At 32.8% G+C, this 20,355-nt stretch overlaps 1 protein-coding gene across 1 annotated transcript; it reads left to right on the forward strand.

The window, feature by feature from the left end:
* Nucleotides 1–1,551: 1,551 nt before the first annotated feature.
* LOC128214017 (uncharacterized) lies at nt 1,552–11,338 on the forward strand. The gene is made up of 3 exons (XM_052920217.1): nt 1,552–1,858; nt 9,602–9,766; nt 11,220–11,338. The coding sequence occupies exons 1-3, from the start codon at nt 1,552–1,554 to the stop codon at nt 11,336–11,338; spliced, it is 591 nt and encodes a 196-aa protein (XP_052776177.1).
* The last annotated feature ends 9,017 nt before the right edge of the window (nt 11,339–20,355 follow it).

A 20,355-nucleotide genomic window follows, 5' to 3' on the forward strand; every position in this document is an offset into this window, starting at 1 on the left:
GAATAAAAGGCAGAAGTGATGATCGTACAGCTTTCACCGGCATTTGCCTAGTTTTAGTGAAGTGTTTGACCTAGATTGGGTCAGTAAAACCAGAGTTATTGTTTATTCCTTTAAACGAACTAAAATAACGAAATATATAGTTCTCTCCAAATTTAAAAAGTACCTTTTTGCTGGACGGCTGACTATAGCCAAATCAAGCATGAGTTTAGTTGAGTACCTAATATGCGGGACAAAATGTAGTTAATATATATAGTAAGTTCACGATATCAAAATAATTTAGAAGCCTTTTCTGTTAATGTAATAAGACATCACGATGTCTCTATTTACGGTGTGCTTTTTGCACGTTTATATCTATTGCTATACTGTAAACAATTTAACGACGATTAATACTTTAAAGACGGAAAATAATTAGTCCTGGGATCTAAATTTCATGAAAAGGAACAGCTTCCTTCTGATCAAACGCTTTTCAAAGCCAGTCGAGAACATGTGCATGAAATCTGGCCTCGCTGTTTCAAATTAGCATAATATTATATATATCAGACAAAACGTGAGCGCCAAGGTGAGTTTGGAAAAATGAAACACGCAGAACATTTAATTAATACTGTCTGCATGCATTCTCGTCAGTTTATGTTTGTATATCCTGTTGATTAAACAGGAAGAAATTCCTGCATTGATGTGATAGATGCCAATATATATAATGAAATTTAGGCTGAAAACAGATTTATATCATAGCAATTAGGTTCGTTTAAGTTTGTAGTCAGTTTGATAAGTGCGTTACCTCCCGATACTCATTTTTGCCCACAACCCCAAGCATGACTGTCACGCATCATTGTGCAAACGAGAGTAACTTAGCATTAAATCAATATTATTTTCTTTTTAAATAATATACAAAAATATATATAGAAATTAATACAAACGCGATATGTTTTTAATACTTTTCTACATTCACCACATTCTTGCGGCAAGTAATTTACTTCACCATTTACCGCCACTCTCTTAAAGAGTTCCAGAGTCCGCCTCTTACAAATAGCCCGAGAAATATATATTTAACCGTGTCAAAGACAATTGTGGATCGGAGACACTATTAGCAGGTTATATCAATACACATCGAAAATGGCAAGGATCTGAGTTTATAACATGTGCTAGTCAGTACTAGTCATTCTGAAGTATTGTCAAGAAGCTATATTGATGTTTTTATTAGCTACCTTGAATGTGAAACTGTATTGTCGCAATAGTATAAAGCTTGGAATTGGAAAGAAACGTTGAATTGTACTGACTTTCAGCATGTAATGGAATCTTTCTGGATATATTAATTTATTCTTGGAGTTTTATTTAAACTGAGAAACATATACGGGCTAGTACTAAAAATTCGCATCATATAGGGACATTTGCTTTTGTGTACTTTTGCTATTGAGTGGAAATAAAGATTTCCTAGAATAAATACGGACTAGATGGACGGAGCTAATAGTGACATTCTTCTTGGAAGTTAGCTTGTTGATATAAATTAAAAGATATATACGTTTTTACATTTATAATGACGTAGGATCTAGAATGTTTCTATCGCCGTCACAAGTTCTTTATACTCACCAATATGATCCGGAAATTCGAAAGTCAACAGAGCAGACGTTTTCGGAATTAACGAAGAGTTCTATACAGGGATCGGTGTTTCCAAAACTTCAGGTTGTCAAAAAGGACGGTTTCTATTTTACTTTGAACGATGCAAAACTTCAGGTGTATAGGCACTTGGAGAAGCTTGGTAAATGTGGAAGTGTCGAGGTGGAAAAGGTGGCGCTTAAAGAAGTACCGGAAGGTATCAGACAGCTCATGAAAGCCCCCGAAAAAGTCAAACGGCGTAGAAGTAAGTATGTTGTCGTTTTTATATTTTAATATTCCTCTAATATTTACTAGTGTTAAAGTAAGCAGTGGAACGAACAACAGAAAATAAGTTATTCTATCGTTCGAAAGGTTTAAGACAGAACCTTATATTTAATTTACAAACGTTTGATCAATACTAGAATACAAAACAATTTTGCGACATCCGCTGCCATACACAGGTAATTGAAAGCTAAAAGTGAATTTTTCAATTAAGTTAATATTGTTCCTAACATGCAGGCAGTCGTAAATAGTTTAGCTACATTAGATAAGTTTTCCTTAATTTGTTAGTTCACTTTTTGATTGATTTTGTTTACAATTCAATTACATTGAACATGGATATATGTTTTCCGATTCTTGAATGATTAAGGCAGCATATGGCAAGTTAAGTTTATCATGAGAGTAGGGTCCTTTGATTTATAAAAACAATAATACAAAGACAGAAACATGCGAATATTTATTTTTTTGTGTGTTTTAGTTTTGTTTCATCGAACATTGGAACTAGTATTTTGTTGTATTCAAGATACACTCGTATATAGGTGAAATCTCTTTGGATGCAAGCACAACCAGATTTATGAGCATATAATTAGCATGTTCACTTAGACAAAAACTGCTTTGAATCAATACGAACACATGCCTCCTATATTTACCCCGTAACAGCAGCAATGCTGCTTCACAACTGCTTGTTGATCATTAAAAAGCAAAAGAGAAGCAACATATTTCTTCTAAGACAATAATAAGGTCATATCGTCTCGAGCAGACAATATAAACCAATAAAGAACAATTGAAGAAGAACAGTGTTTACTAATTTCCTGCACAGCAGTATGAAGTTGCAGTATCAAAAAACAAAATATTTTGGATATAATTATATAACTCTTATCCAAAACCAAAGTTTACACAGTCTCTGACTGATCCTGCTACCTTTTGTATTGACAGAGCAAAGACAAAATGAAATATCTCTTTCCTTTTTATGAAATCTATAATATTTGGTTTATGTAACATCCCACTACATCAACACAACCCATAAATAACCGCTGCTGATTATTTCCTGAAAATGGTTTCATTTTACTGGTTACCAACTTTCATAACATCGTCTGTATTGTGTTTAATTTCCGTATCAAATCTAGCCTTTCATTTATTATATTATTTGTGTGACTGCATTGATGTGAATGGCTATTAATTACAGTATATTTCAGGAAAAATCTAAATAGTTTAATATATATTGGCTCGTCATTCGAGCTTTGGACTTAACTTAATTTTTGCCATTTAAATATCACAAAATACAACTAGGTCTTATGGCGATATTTGCAATAATAATATGTTATAGATATTTGAATACGGATACCACTGTTATCATAACAATTTCAATTATGAAATCGGGAAGGTCAACACAACTAGATAATCATATAATCAAGTTTTGTCTTGTTTTTAGTGTGATATTCAAATGATAATTCTTCATTTACAAGAGCACATTATTTATAGAACGTCAACTATTTTATTATTTTCGCTCAATGCCTATATCATTTGCGTTCCTTGCTGCTAATTTTGTTTTTTCATGTTTCTATCATACGCGTTAATAAAATGGATATAAATACAAAAATAATACAAGCAATGAATTTTACAGAAATGTTTTCAATCGTTTGATCTAATGAAATAACAAGAAGTATTCGCTTCGAAGAATTTGCAAGAAAACGTATGTACACATCATATCTCATAAATTGAACACTACAACACATTACAGTCTCCATTGGCCCGCAAAATCCGTCGGATATAGAACTATTATTAATGTATATAGCTTCAATGTAATAAATCAGGCGTGTAATTCTTTAAATAAGGAACATTTCAGAAGCGTTTATACTTTTGTAATCCCATACCGACGTCCGTATCAAACTTCACTTTAATAAAAATTACAAAGAAGACTGTATTCGCGTGAATTGGTTTTCGTCCGATTTTTAAATACAGAAAAAGGTAAATTTTCAATCATAACATACAACATTCAAATATCGAAATAGGAATGTAACACTTTCGTCAAGATGACAGGCGCGTTGACGCCAAGATCCCTATGTCGGCCAACACCTTTTTCATGCATGCTTATTAATCATATGTACGTATATATCTGGAATTAACTCCTCGCGCATCAGCTACTGCTAATGGAAAGAAGCGTTATAAAGGCATAGGCTCAACTTTGACGGTATCATAACATTTTTAATGAGTGTTATGTGTATAAAGGGTTATATTATGGCCACATTATTTAATCAACTAATACTTTGAGCTCAAATTAATTTAATACGAAGAAAAGTAGCACCGGTTCCTTGGATGACTAAGACACATTAATCAACACCATGAATATACTTACTTGCCTTTTTATTAAGGCAAATGCTTACTATAACACGAATATCATTAATGTAACGATAATTAGAATCTAAAAAAGTCTTACTAGGATTTATATTATTAATAAGTCGTTTTTGTGGTTTTCGGTTTCTGCCTTACGACGCAGCACATAAAATTGATTCTTTATTTCTAACATGCTCAACATCTTAAATAAACAGAGTAATTAGCTGGTATGGCAAATGCTTCATCCAACTACAAATAAGTAACACTGGTAACAAATTAAACATCCAGCAATAAGTTGCATGATATATTAAAATAGTTTACTGTAACATTATGTTTCAATTTTATGCCATTCAATCAACTTCTCCACCGGGATCACAGCTCATGCAATCATTATTTTCTGGTAAACTCACACAAACTTGTAATTGCAATATCAAGTAACGGTTTTTCGAGATATTAGGAAAATCTAATGTTTTTGGAACGATTTTGCATAATAAGCCGATGCCAAAAGGTGTACAGTCAAACTTCACTGCCACATGATATAAAAAGGATATTGTCAATATATGCCCAACATAAAGTGGTTCTTTAGAAAGTTGATTTACTAGTAACTTGCTTCTATTGTCCAGGTATGACTTTTATTTTTTGTAATATATTGTCTTATACATTGTCTTATAGTGTAACAAAACGGTAGACATTCTACACGAACAGTCCAATATTCAATAATATTATGATAAAAGTTATCTTTTGAGACAGAAACAATGCGAGTACTAGGGTGTGTCAGAGGTACACTAGGTTTATCAATGTTTAAACTATGAAAGTTAGTTCTGTTATTTATATAGAAATGACACCTTACAGGTATGTAGATGTCATGTTTAGCGAGTAAAACACCTGTGACCGTTATGAACAAATGCAAAACAGTCGATATACTCACATTACATTAAAACAGATGCTAGAAATACCAAGGGTGTTTTAAGGTTTCATACAGACTTCGTACATGTACTATATATGGTGTAAAGTTAACAAAATAGGACATCATAAAACGGACATCGTAGGTAGTTAAAACATCCCGATTTGTTTTATAACGAAACAACAACATTCAGTTTATATTAGTATTGATTAACCAACGAAATAAATCACGTTCATTCACGCCATCATCAATAAGTATTTCGTGCACTATGTTTTGATTATTGGTGTACATAACAGAGATGATTCATATATTCGGCAATGACACCATAATTAATGATTTCCGTACATGCATTTCAATCAATTACCTTTTACGTCCGTCATAGTTCGTATATAAATAACAAATAAATTCGCTGGTCACTCGTAACTCCCTTGGAATAAATTAGTTTAATTTGTAATAAATATGTTCACCAGGGGTCAATATAGTTCTTACTTTTATCATTAAACATATCTGAGTGATTCAATATATATGCAAAAAGCTACAGAAACATGCTCAGTAGCAAAAGGTTTAAACATAAACCCGGTTTAGTGGCAATGGGCAACGCCAAGGACATAGAACACAAATTCACAAACAAGAAACATAGAACAGCACACAACTCTACAAACAGCACAGTGCATAAATATTAAATATATATATATAAATAATTGGTATGTTTATCAATAATTGTTAGGTACCGCCTTGGAACGGTCAGTAAAATGTAAATTTACTTGGGGTTTAAACCAGTTTATGTGCACAAACCTCACTCTTATCCCAACAATTCTTAATAAAGATAAAACGCAAAAGATAATTCTTATTAAACTATTGGCTAATTGATTTTACTGTCCAATCAGACGCTCTAATCTTAAAATAAAGTTATAGGAAAGTTGGTATCGAAAACAGCCTCGATCTATTCAAGTCGAACTGTTGCACAATTAATTTCACTATCCAATCGAACCTCACTGATTGTACTCATAAAGTTAACTTAATAACTAAAATTAAGTTATATCTAGAGGTGTTTATCAATTACGGCCGCAGAAGATTGCACGACAAGACCCGAACAAAGCCCTGAACCAGAAAGGGCTCAACCAGAAAGAAACGCTAGTTACTTTACTGGAAAAAATATCAACCTAAATTATCGCACACTATAAGGCACAGTCGCGATTCGAATAGCCCACATATATATGGAGAGGTGGGTGTTTAACTGACATGTATGTAACTTCTAAGATTTCAATAATTAAAACTAGGTATTTCTAACAGAGGGTATGTTTGGGTTGTCATTTACTCTTAAATATACCAGCAAACAGTTAGGTGTAATATCAAAACATCATAATATGACAATCCATAATACTAATACGGAAGCGTGCATAATGGAACAATTTCAGAAATATTACACACCACTGAGGGTCATATGACATTATAAGGACCGACCAGACAGCCAACGAAGGTGTATATGGAACGAGGCTTTAGCCAAGGTCCATTCACCTTCGGGGGCTGACTGGCCGGTCCTTATAATGCCATATGGCCCGAAGTGGTGTGTTAATATTTCTAATAATAAACTGAACAATTTATAATACAATTCAATTATTTTAACAATTATTTCAGATGTGTTGTATTGAACATAGCTTATAATCTTTACTTGCGACAATTTTTGCCGTTATGAAAAAGCAAGCCACACTTGCAAGTTGTATGACGTCAGCGGTCCATATTACATTTTGGCGAGGTCCGGACCGGCCAAAAATATGAAATGGACCGCTGACGTCATAAAACTGGATTTTTATCAAAATATAGTGATATCGACTTTAAATATACAAAGAATAGACACATTTATGTAAGGTATAATATTACTAAATGTAAAGTAACAGTTCCTATGTGATCAATCTTCACGCTTTTTATACTGTCAGATGTTAATAAGATATATCAGCTTTACTTTATTATTTATTGCTTGACATTAAGACTGTCTGCAGAAAAAAATGAAAACGGCCCGTTCTATTGTCAATTTGAGCAATTCTATAGATGTCTCTTTTTTGGCATTAATGCTGTTTGAAAACCAACACCTTTCAAATGTATAATTAATGAATTACGACACTACTAGATTGTAATCAGATATTTGTAACTTAGTTGCAATCAGATGAGAAATAATGAAATTTAACCAGTATCTTGTTGTAAGCTTGCTTGTTATAAACATTTCATACAGAGAAAATGTCGCAATGACGTTTCTTGATTGTTTTATTACTTAAATTATCTCATATGTTTGTTGTTATCACATAATTACAAAAATCAGGGATTTTTTAATAAAAATTACAGATATTCATCAAAGCATTTTGCTTTCAACAATATCAATATATAATTTTATCAAAAGTTACTCATGGCAAAATGCTTAAAGTTTAGTATTTACTAAAAAAGTGTCCCAATTTAGCTTTTTTGTGGTATTCAATATGGTAATCACATGATTTCCCATACCAAAGTTTATCGGTTTGTCTTTAGTATAGTTGCCAGTACGAGCGCAGGCTTACTTGCTGTGGCTGATGAAGTGATAAAGTGAAAGTTTAAAAAATATTCACAACTTTGGAAAAGTTTCAAACGAAAATCCCTTTAGTGTCACTCAATCTACTTTCATATCGAATACATCGGAAACTTAGGGACAACCCCAACCGAAAAAGCATAACGAGATTCATCTTAAGTGCACACGTTTCTTCCATTTATTAATCAAGAAACGAGTTGAGTCACATAAGTCCTAATCTTTCTGAATGGACACAAAAACTTATACTTAGTACTTCGCTGTGTCACTCGTTAACTTAGGCCTTAAATACTTATTTGGCTTCAAACTTAACAAGTGCCCCCAAACATGTCATATAGAATACTATAACGCAATTGGCACTCAACTTTTACGAGTGCCCCTACAACATGTAATTTAGAGTAACGGAACGTAATTGGTTAATTTCGTGTGTTTTTCTTGCATAGTGTATTTTACAATATAGCTTTTCATCAAGAGTTGAAAAACAAAACAGTGCAAAATATTCTAAATATTTAGCAATTATGAAGAAATCTCAAATTTATTATAACTAAATTTAACATAGAGTGGGTGCCACATTTCGTGCAACATGTCTATTAGTTTCTTCCTAAGAATGCAAATACTAGTCAGTAGCTTGTATAAGTATTTTCGGTGATTTAACAATGAAATTAAGTAATTTATTAAGAAAATCTGGAAAGAAATAATGAACAATTGGTGTCAATTTAAATAATGCATTGTATGATTAATGTCAATATCGGGGAAATGAACGCAGTTTGGCTGGTTCAAGTATGCGTGGAGTCAACATACATTAACCAGACGTGCTGCGCTGACGACCCGATAATGACATCAATCACGCAATTCATTCCTGAAATGAACATAGCTGATAAACAATTAACAAGCCACTTGATTCAAATGTTTCATTTAACTCATTAACTCATTAACTCAGAGGCATCAAGCAATACATCCAGCAGTCTTAAGATGCAATAATTATCGCCTTAGTTGCAGAACAAGAGGCAAACAAGTACACACTCAATGAATTGTTCACACATAAATTGCAAAAGGGAAAATTACTATGGCAAAGGTTTATTCATAGGATTTGTCACGAATCGTCATATAATACATAACTTGATTCATCGAGTTCAGGAAATGTGTAGAAAGCGAGCCTTTGGCGATCGTATTTACTTTTTTCGGGACAAACACAATAATATTAATGAGAATGAAAATGTATTATTTTCATATGTTAAATGTGTATTAGATTCAAAACATTATCTTAATAATATAACAACACGTTTGCAACGATATAGATATCAGTATGTGATACATTGGGGGCATTTTTTGTCTTATGAGCCAAACATTAAATATTAAATCGAAATTCAAACATCAGTTTCAGTATTGTTTGATAATATACTGTCTTAGTATAAATTATCATCACATACTCCAAAACTAGAGAGAGGTAGATTCCATATTTACCAGAGAAGAACGCAAATGTAAACTTGTTTGTGTAAACAAACTAATGATAAATCCGACTATTATGGTTCTGCTTTCCCGTTATGTTTACGGAGAGATACGTAAGAAACATTGTATAAAATCAACCTGGCCTATCGGGGTTTATGTTTTAATATTTGGCTACTGAGCTTGTTTCTGTAGTTTTTCACATAAGCATTGAATGTATGTGTATGTGTATACAAAAAAAAATAAGTTTTATTATATCATCTGTAAAATATCTAATTTGTAGTTTGGGATATTTTCTTTTCAACGCACTATTTAGTTGAACCTTTATGACCTTTCGCACTCACAATTTCTCAATTTGGGCGAAACAATACATATATGTCGACATAAGCTTACCTTTTGATTTATTATACAAATTAAGAATTGTAACAGTTCTTTTGTTCGAAAATATCTATGTTGAGTATTTTCGTCACTTTTGCATATTTACGTTTAAGGTGAGATGTCAAGAACGAAACATGGCGGAAAGTATACCAGTGTTTCCTCATCTTCCACGATAGATATTCCCGATGAAAACTCACTTGTGCTGGCCTCGTGTGATGATGACGAAACTTCTGGTGAAGAGAGTTCTGATATAGAAGATACAGATTCTGACTCTTCAGGTACCAATTTACAATTATTAATTATCCCGTCATGTATTATAATAAGTAATGCCAATCTCTTAAAAGGAAACAGCATTTTTATTTTCATTTCAAAACTATTTAACTCAAACAGGTGTGTGAGCTATTAATTGAACAAATAAATATTGCAAAGCAAACACACTTGAATGAAGTCATATTTGATAAACATAATTAAAGGTATAAAAAGCAAAAAGACAAGCAAGGAAAATACCGTATATAATCAACATTACAAGAGTCGTTATTATTTCCAGTAATAATGTCAGTCGTTAAACAATGTTCCTTTTTGTTCCCGAAAATTAAATAGTCTGCATTAAATTGGTTCCCTAATGTTGACGTCAGACATAGATGAACAATGTTTTATGAATATTTTATGACAAGTTCCGTGATGATTAAAATGTGTTGTCCTTCATAATGAAACATAGCAAAATGCGTCTACGGTCCACAGAGGTTCAGCGATATATCTGGTCGACTTTTTTATTTTATGGACAAAACCGTTTGCGGTCAATAGTAAATTACCATATGTTGCAGCTTAATAAATTTAATGTTTATTTTTTGGCATCAAAACAGTTAAAGACAGGTCAACGAGATGTTATCAAACTCGATTTTTCTAAAGCAGCCCTCACTGTCCTGGATAGCAAATTTGAAATTTTCCAAAGAAAAAAAAATGGCAGAATGAACAATACTTTATGAAAAATGTCATTACCCTACGACGTGACAGGAACAACAAAAATGATGTCTTTGTAAATGAGTTTGATATATGCTGCCAAAAACCATATGCAAGGCATGCTGGTTCAAATTAAACATTATTTCACAGAAATTGTGCGTGTCATATAACATAAACTTCATTGTAAATATAACAAATGTTGCCATCAGTGGATAGCTTGCATTCAAAGACCTTTGTTGGCATTATTATGTCAAACAAAATCCAGTAAATATTCAGATGGATAACAGACCACACATGAAAGATTAAAATGTATGTATTAAAAAGAATATATTTTATGGACGTTTTTAACCCTGTTTTATCACATTAACTGCGATGTCAGCCTTTAGTTAAAAAGTTATATTGTGAGATAGACGGGTCGTTTTAAATACTTTATGAACCCTTAATTCATTGAAATGTACTAATGCAAAGTTGATAATAATTCAATCGTTTCAGGCGGACATAAAATGAGATAATACATTGAGGCATCACGTGCTTTGTCCATCGTTTAGTTATATTGCTGTTACATCGACATCTTTTGTAATTGTTGTGTGTAAAATATCATTCAGACGAGAACTTGAGGTTTGGTGACATTTTTTTATGTTTCATTACAGGCAACGAACAGCCTCAACCAATTGTAAACAAGGTATACATGAAAATCGTAGTTTGCTCTTCCGGAATATTAGTATCCCATCTTATATATGAATTCATTTTTTTCATTTTACTTTATTTCAGATTGGAGTGATGAAGATGTCTCGGACACAGACATACAGACAGACGAAGATGAAAGGTCAAGGTTGCAAAAACAGGATTACTCCGCGGCGAACATCGACGAAAACGAAAGTTTCATTTGACAATTATTTACTTTACCTAAAGACATTTTATATACTTGTAAATATATTTCAAATGTGTTCATATATTCAAACAATGTCAATTGATGAATGAATTAAAACAAATAATTCTTCTTTTAATTTAATAAATTTTCATAGCACGGTTTATTTTAATGTTTTCTCTTAAATTACAATTACTATCATGACGACTACAGCAGCGTAATTCTAACTGTGAACTAATTGTTAGTTTAATCAAGGAGTTAGATTTCGGACTTAAGTACAATGTATGGTTAATATCGAAGCTGTGTATACAATTTACAGTTCTAAAACGATATTTGAGCATTTGATTAGGAAATGCTCCCTGTTCGTTACAAAATCATTTAAACCAGTTTTTAATTAATAAACATGTATTTATGAAAGTCATGAAAACAGTTGATGCTTACTTATTTAAATAATAGGTCATATTGCACGGAACAAAGGACTTAAAACACTTATACAGGACAGCACAAACAAGTGTTTAACAAGGCACAACCTTTGCCTTTGCTATACATTTTAATTGAGCCAACAAGAACTCAAACAGGGAAGTTTCCTACTAACATTTGAAAAACGTAATGAATGGCCGTCCATTTTTATTACTAGAAATAAAACAACATCTTCGGACGGCAAATCGATGATAGTTCGGTTTCATACAAGTCGATCTAATCGAAGTTTTCTGGTTTTAAAACCAGGAAAACAATTGGCGTATCTTGTGTTTTGTTGTTGTCTTCTTTATTCAGAGGCAATTTGTTCAGAGAATTCTTAAATGGAGAGAAAACATTTTAGCTCATGACTTAAATAATTAAAGGACATTTGTAATTTGTAAAACACATATGAGGAACATAAAATTTTGCCTACGATAAACAACCGCCAATAAAACATATGCTTTCGTCATCTCTAATTGTCACATAAAACACTACAACGCATTACATACATCCCCAAATATATATCAGAGATGGAACCGTAATTCAAGTCTACAGCTTCTATGCGCCAAGTGAAGCTTGTGATTCTTCCAATAGGAAATATTACAGCAGCTCCTCATACCGGTAGCCGTCTAAAATGCCTCTATAATAGGCATCACATATGTACTCGTATTCGTGTTGTATGAAACAGACAAGATTCAAAAGAGTACATCTTGTTTTATGACATAAGTCTCAGATATAAATAAAATCTGTAATCCCTTCGAAACATCACCGCGGTTGTTCATGTTACTTTTTATTTGCGGATCAATATCTGTTTCCTTATAAAAATTGATCATACATACTTGACCAAACTTTTAACGAAGCAGCTTTTGGGTAATTGGGAATGTCGTTATCTTTCTCATTTAGATATCAATATTTGATATCAAATTTATATTTTCACGGTTGTTATTTCTCTGATCAAACTCCATATTTCATCAAAAAGCAGGAAAGAAAAGAAGCAAAATTACTCAATCTGTTATAAACAACACAATAGAAGTTATTAAATTGGTCATATTTCTATTATATTTATAATAATACTAGTAGTGCACACCCACCGAAAGTGACATTTATCACGTATAACATTCATGTTTCATGTGATATATTTTCTAACCACTCGGTTTAAAATGTTATATCTTCCTTCTTTAAAATCACGTCTGTGTGCCAACCATGCAACAACTAGGTAGTCATATTCTTAACTTATTGCCAAATTCATACACATACAAATCAAGATACATATACAGACAAAACTGGTTGAAGGGATACCTGCTTTAAAAGGCCACTTCAAATTCCCCCGTACGTATTTATTAAATAAAATACCTTCATTAAGCGGCCAACTGTAAAACGCGGTATTACACACCAGTTAAACTTTCGTAATTGGTAAATGTAAGGGTAAAGTATGAGAAGTAACAACTGATTGCAATTATAAAATAATCTACAACAACTTCTACAAGCAATGAATTGAAACGATTTATCATGGAAAACTGATAACTTAAGCGCAACGTGTGCGGTTTCACATAATTAAAGGTCCAGCAAAAACAGGATTCATCATCGAACTAATGTCGATTTTATTGTTATAATCATATGGCCAACCACAACATCAATGAGTACTTTTACATGGCTTTGGTTGGCTATTCTTGTATTGAAAAGTGTTGTTCGAGTTGATGGAATGCATTATTAATAATCAAAGTATAATAAACCAAGATGCATTACCATGTCAGGGAAAATGTCATCAGCGTCGGCCCAGTAGTCCCTCACCAACGGATGTCTAATTATCCTCAATAACCAAATGCAGTAAGTTGCATTTAATTTGTTTAGACCTAGTATGGACTCATGTCAAGCGTGAGGCGACAGATAAAGCATCTTTACCTGTCCATCTTGCAATGTTTGATCATCAGACTGACTAAAAATGGGTCGTTATGTTAACGGCTTGACTTACCGCAATGTTTATAAATTGTTATAATGGTTTCCTAATTTCGACACCGTTTAAATTCCTTAAAACGCAAAAAGTTTGTTGAAACTATATATGGCCGAAAATTAGCGATGAGCATCTTTCCTCATTATTTGTTTAATAGGTACTCGCTCATGGTTTGTAAAATATACTTTTTATGACGAAACAAATCATTTGGATTGTTTAAACTAAAAAACGGGCGGCAGAAACCCTTCATCAAATGTTGATAGATGCTCAAATACTTTATAATAAGTCCATGATAGTTTTGCCCACAGAACAAAATATCGCATAGTGTGATGGGTTTTTTGTGATTTGCGTACATAAGATCTGAAATTGTACACAGTTTTTCAACCAGTCACCATGAATTTCATACCAGCACTCACTACTCTAAGCAGTAAATTTGTTTGTTTTTACTAATAAGGGAGTGAATAACAGGTTGAAATAAGCATCTTGAATGCGGCGCATTAAGCTTTTGGTAGCAAAATCAGTCAAAAAAATGATTTAGTTGCTTAATCGCATATAACTGACAGGTTGTATATGCCACAAGGCTATAATGGTTACGGTCTTAGATTGCTGATAAAGAGTACCCTGGTTTGAATGCTGCTGTCGTATCTTGTACCTTTTTATAATTGAATTAATAAAATTGATAACTTCTGTTTACTTTCAACCTTATATGGGTTTGTTTCTCTCATTTGTTAAAAAAACGTATTCATTTAATTACGAACAGTCGCTAATTTGTCTCCTTTTATCAGTACACCAATGTTCTCCCTATAATACATTCTCTCAGATGCAAACAAAGTTTCGCTTGAATGAATAATGCTTAAAAATTAGAAATATTTAAATGGGTGTAAAGTATTGCATTGTCCAATGTAAAATAGTATGATACCCGTTTTCCGGCCTGGCTATTGCAGGAATCGTTCAAAGTCCTAGTAACGACAATTAGGAGAACATATTTGCTATTTCCAAAACACGTAATTCTTTAAGACGGATATAAGTAAGTAAATAAGTAAGTAAATTGTTTATTATTGTGATATGTGCAATTCAAACAAAGTAGTAATAACATATATACAAACATTTGCACCCGACCCGTTGGGTCCATAGGTCACCATATGTAAAGTGTAATGTAAGTAACATAAGGTATATAACATAAATTGACTAGTAACATAATAAAGTTGGTATTACAGATAAAATGTGGGTTCCAGGAGCGATAGTTAAATGATCAAATATCAAATACATAATAGTTCGTCTTTTCAGCTAGGAATTTACAATATATTTGGATAGTTTCCTAGGGTGTGAGGACATTAGATTGGATAATTTACTGTCTCTATCATGGTCGACCAGTTGACGTGAAATTATATATGATATAAATCATTCAATATTTGCATGAAATTTGAAGTTCAAAAACAAACACATAAATGGTTTAACGGAAAAAGTCGTTTAGATCCATGTTTTTATATTTTATATATAATGCAGTGTTTTGTTTGTAGATTTTTGAGTTGTTTTTCCATGATTCTGGTTTGTGATTGTTTGTTTTTGTGTTTTATGTCATTGGCGTTGATTCTGTGCCATTAAACGGGGTTTATGATTCGACTACTGGACTTGTTTCTGATGTTTTTCATATAGTTATTGTCCCTATGTACCAGGAAAGACGGACGTATGGATATACGGACGGAAGGACGAGACGTCAAGTGGATTCCTATATAGCCCACGTTACTACGTACCAATATACATAGAGCTACGCAGTGTTTCATGTACAGTTTGATTATTGTTCTGTTCGATCGAAACTTTGAGAATGTGACAGGGTTTTATGTTTAAATAAAAAAACTGCTCATTCTAGAAGAGATGTTTATATGTTGCAATGTTTACTACATCTTTATATATTTCTCACCATCAATTCCTTAACCTAGTCTATTGTGATCATCGTTTTCGTTGGGGTCAAAGGACATGTATAAATGTTCGGAATGGTTTGTGGATGTGTACACCTTAAATTGCTTAAGCCCTAATGAACTCGTGTTCCGCTGAAATCGTGTTTCACTGAAAGCTTCAAAGCAGTGATCTGATTATTTACTAATGCATGTGTGGTCTGTTTGTGGTGTTTGTTTGTTTTTTGTCTAACCCTAAGCAACTGGGCGTGTCCTGCAGTTATCCCTTTACCCTTTACGGTAGCAAACGCACAATTTTATATTCATTTGAACTGATTAATTCTATCATCAACTACCATTTTGTTACAGAAGCATCCACTGTTTATCTAAGAAGCTGGTAGTAAACCTTAATTTTACTTTATTTGTTCGAGTTTGAAACAACAATAAGCAAGGGCCTTATATTCTAATCTGTGAGCTAAAGGATCAACAACAGAGTACGCATATTCATAAAAGGAAATTATTCATGACTTAATTGGGATATTAAACCTGTTTACGATCGTTATACCTAACAATTCCTTAACTTGTATCAATGCGTACAAAATTGAAACATTAGCGTTTCGGCGTATGTTCCTACTTACACACTGTCTGGGAAATGCCATCTCGCTAGCTTTATTACTCCCTTATCGACGGATGTCTTATTTATACGATTTCATTTGAAACACTGAAATCATATTATTATTTGGATAAACGCCCAGATGACGCAATTAGCGAGCTTCTAGGCGAAATAGATATTGATTTATTTTTCTCAGCTGGATATTCATCCAAAAATACATTTAAGCCGCTTTCGGTGAAAATGGGTCTACTTGACGTGAGACATCATGTTCATAAGATGTGTTCACTTGCGATTTATACTTACTTTTCAAATACTGAATCGATTTGTTGTTGTTTTTTAATTAAAGGTCCACACTGAAGGCATTTCGAGTTGAAACCATTGTTTTCACAGCAGAAATAAATGACATCACCAAGGATCTGGACTCGCTTTAAAAAACTGTTATATTCCATATGAAACCGGTCCATATTGCTTACATCTCGATGTATGTGGTTTAATTAAAACTGTCTCCTACACGATGGATTGTCAATATTCATTTAAGGCTGGTCCAGATCTGGATAAAGATGACGAAGCACGTGTAAGAGGCATATCACACTGGATGTGTTCATTTAAGCACGTTACTGAACTGCTTAGTAGTTATATAGCAACATTTCAAGCAAAAACAAAAGGAAAATCCTAGTATACGTTTTTGTCAACATATTTAGTTACATATAGGTGTGTAGAGTTTAACACAGAACTAATACTGTTTAAAATGCAAATTACTAATTTGAGTAGTTGGCATTTCTAAGTCCTTAATGAACGAACTGATCATTATATATATAATCGAGAATGACAAAAACGATTCCCTGAACATATTTCTAACAATGAGATAATAATCGTGTTTGGCATTAAAGAAGGTGTCGTACCCTTTCTCCTCTTTAAGTACGACCGACATCGGGCAAACTTTGGCGGAGCAAACTAAATTCGGATTCCATAAGAAAACAAACGATGACATAAATGAGAGATGTATAATTGACCTTTATTTTTTATTTCAAATTAATATGTGAAATCACACTACATTGCTGAATGGAAAGTATGAACATTTTGAAATGAATATATATTCATATTGTCGCAAGAAGTTTGAATAAAAGTTCCAACTAAATTTTTATAAACCGTTGGTAAAATATTCCTTCGTAAAATTTGGTATTACAACAAATCATGATGCAAAATATGTATGTTTCACAAATAAATATTATTATTACTTAAAACTTAAGTGAAGATGACATTTTAAACGTGATAACTGGCCTTCCTTTCCCACCGTTTTCGAGAAAGCTCTTTAAACTTGGTATTTTCTATCCAGAAAATATTCAAAACGTGGCCATGTTCGTTGGTGTCATGTGTCTGTGCTAAAAAATAAACACACGCTTTATTCTTCTTAATCGTGTATTTTCCTCACGGAAACAAAATAATTATTTACATACCCGTAGATTTTGTCTGTTGTGGTTTTCCACATATAAAAGCAGACCGGAGTATCTATTACCATGACGTGTTCGTGTAAGGCCTATGGAGAAATAAGAAGAGATTGGCATACATCAAGCTATAATAATATATTCATAACTTTCGTAGACAGCCAAAACAATGTTCTGACCTTCTACTCCCATTTTAGAACATTACAGGAAAGCGTTACTTTCTGACCTAAAAATGTACGAAACGCTGCACAGTTTGTTTGTGGAGTTTTATGCTGTTCTTCTATGTTTCTTGTCTGTGATTCTGTGTTCTATGTCTTTGGCGTTTGCCCAGTGCCACTAAACCGGGTTTATGTTTAGATTTATTGCTGCTGAGCTCGTTTCTGTAGCTTTTTGCATAAATGTTTGTTATGTGTCAGTGCTCCTTAATTAACAAAAACATTATCCTCATAAAACAATGTTTTCCGTAAGAAAAAAAATAATATTTTGTTTACATTCACGTGATTTTCGTCCATCGTATTTGACGTTTTAGACATTCACGTAAATAAAATTTACCTGCTAACATCATACAATTACGTTTTCATGTAATCCCTTTGGAGATGTATGAAGTGATTGCAATACATCAAGGTGTAGTATTATATACACATAATTCATGCCATTATAATATATTTACATTAACACTTCATTCCTTAACGATGGTTGTTGTTTATCAATTTCATATTTATATCTGTAAAAAGTGCAATGGCATTTCCCATCGAAATCGCGTGCGTTTGTTCGATGCTTGTCCTGTCATTGGGCGCAATAATACTAATGGGCGGGGCATATTTACTACGGAACTATTTTTTTCAATGAAATCGTAGTAAAATTATTAGCGACATGCAAAACTGTAATCTGCAGTAAAGCAGTTAAAACAAGATAAACAACGATAATTTGATTGGTTTTAATGTAGATGATTTCATGATGGATGGAACAGTTGAAGAAACGTTTGTGTTTAAAAAAGGCTGTTAAATGTCACGAAAATGCAAAAAAAACAGTTCAAAATAACCACTATAACGGGTGCTTGTACGTCATGAGTGATGTCATTGAAAACGTTTTACATTAAGCTCGATTTGGGCCGCAACATAACTCGGCAGCTGCATTTTGTTTCGACCCCATTTTTTGCAGTATTCATTCGTTTTGAAAGTGTTGTTTTTTCGAAAATTGACTGGATTACAGGGATTATTTACACACAATACCTATTGGGTAATCAACTAATTACCTATACAGTCCTACTATAACCATTATTTGTTTCGATAACCTATTTAAGCCTAAAAAGGTTATAAACATGTTGTTAATAAAATGTACAGCATCTTCAGCATCAGAGAAAAAACATTTGAAATTTCTTTGTTTATTACTAACGACGTAATAGAATCATGTCCATATAAGTCGTATGTTCTGAATAAAATCGACAGCAATAACTAAAGTTCGGAGGAGTTAGTCGTTTTAGACATAATTTAGTGCTTTTAATAGTTAAAACAATTGCAGAAAAAATTATTTAGTAAACGCATCAACTTGCCGGGAAAAGACAACTCAGTAGAGAATAAGTTATATGTGGTTTATTTCATGTTTTGGTATTTGTATGCAGCTACATTATATATGCTAAAATATGTTTTTGTGCAAAAGTTTGCATCGTTGACCAACTTTCGGTCAGAAAGCAGGTCGCTCAGCCTTCATTGTTATGATGCGGGCCCTGATAGGGCATACGTAAAACAAAAAACGGGCATTAACGGCACGTGAATTTACTGAATAATGTACGTTTTCTACCGATAACGTCCGGTTTTTTTGCGTTTTAATACATATCGATAACGGACCGAAAACACACATTTTATGCAATAATACGTATTTATAATATTCTTGACATTGAAAAGATAGAAAATAAACATATAAATAAGGAACTATTTTATCTGTGCATTCATTGTTGTATAAAATTAGGTTACGATAGCTGTTCGTTGAGAACAGCGACAGAAAGAAAAAAGAGTAAATATAAGTATTAAAATTCGACATGTTGCATTTTATTGGGGTATGGTATGCAATGGCGCAGTTCAAAATGTTCGACATGTTGCATTTTATTGGGGTATGGTATGCAATGGGGCTGTTTAAAATGGGTGGAGTCCGAAGAACTCCACCAACATTTTGAACTGCGCCATTGCATACCATACCCCAATAAAATGCAACATGTCGAATTCTAATCCTTAAATATTCATGACTTTCGTAGACTGGCAAAGCAATGTCACACAGTATCACATCAATGGCTGAAGTGAATAAAAAGTCAAGAACGACAGTCTAATTGAAATGTACATTCCTGTGTTGCATCTAACAGGAAGGAGAATCATAATGGTAATAACTTACGCCTTATGATATCGTGACATTTAAATGGAACTGTTAAATATGGATGTGACAAATCGGTAAAGGATAAATACTCATAGCGAAAAGGTTATTGAACGGTCAGTTTTTGTCATTGTTTTTTGTGACAAAACCAAACAGTAAAATAGCGATATTCTTTGAGGGGTTTTATTTTTGTTATAGTAAATTCGAATAAATTGTTTCAACAAATCAACACGTGTGATCATCGATTGTATTTGTTTCTGACAACGAAACCAAAGTGTGTAACGCAATGCGATTCTGTGACATCTGAACTGT

The sequence above is a fragment of the Mya arenaria genome, chromosome 2 (assembly GCF_026914265.1).
Source record: "Mya arenaria isolate MELC-2E11 chromosome 2, ASM2691426v1".
Lineage (NCBI taxonomy): Eukaryota > Metazoa > Mollusca > Bivalvia > Myida > Myidae > Mya > Mya arenaria.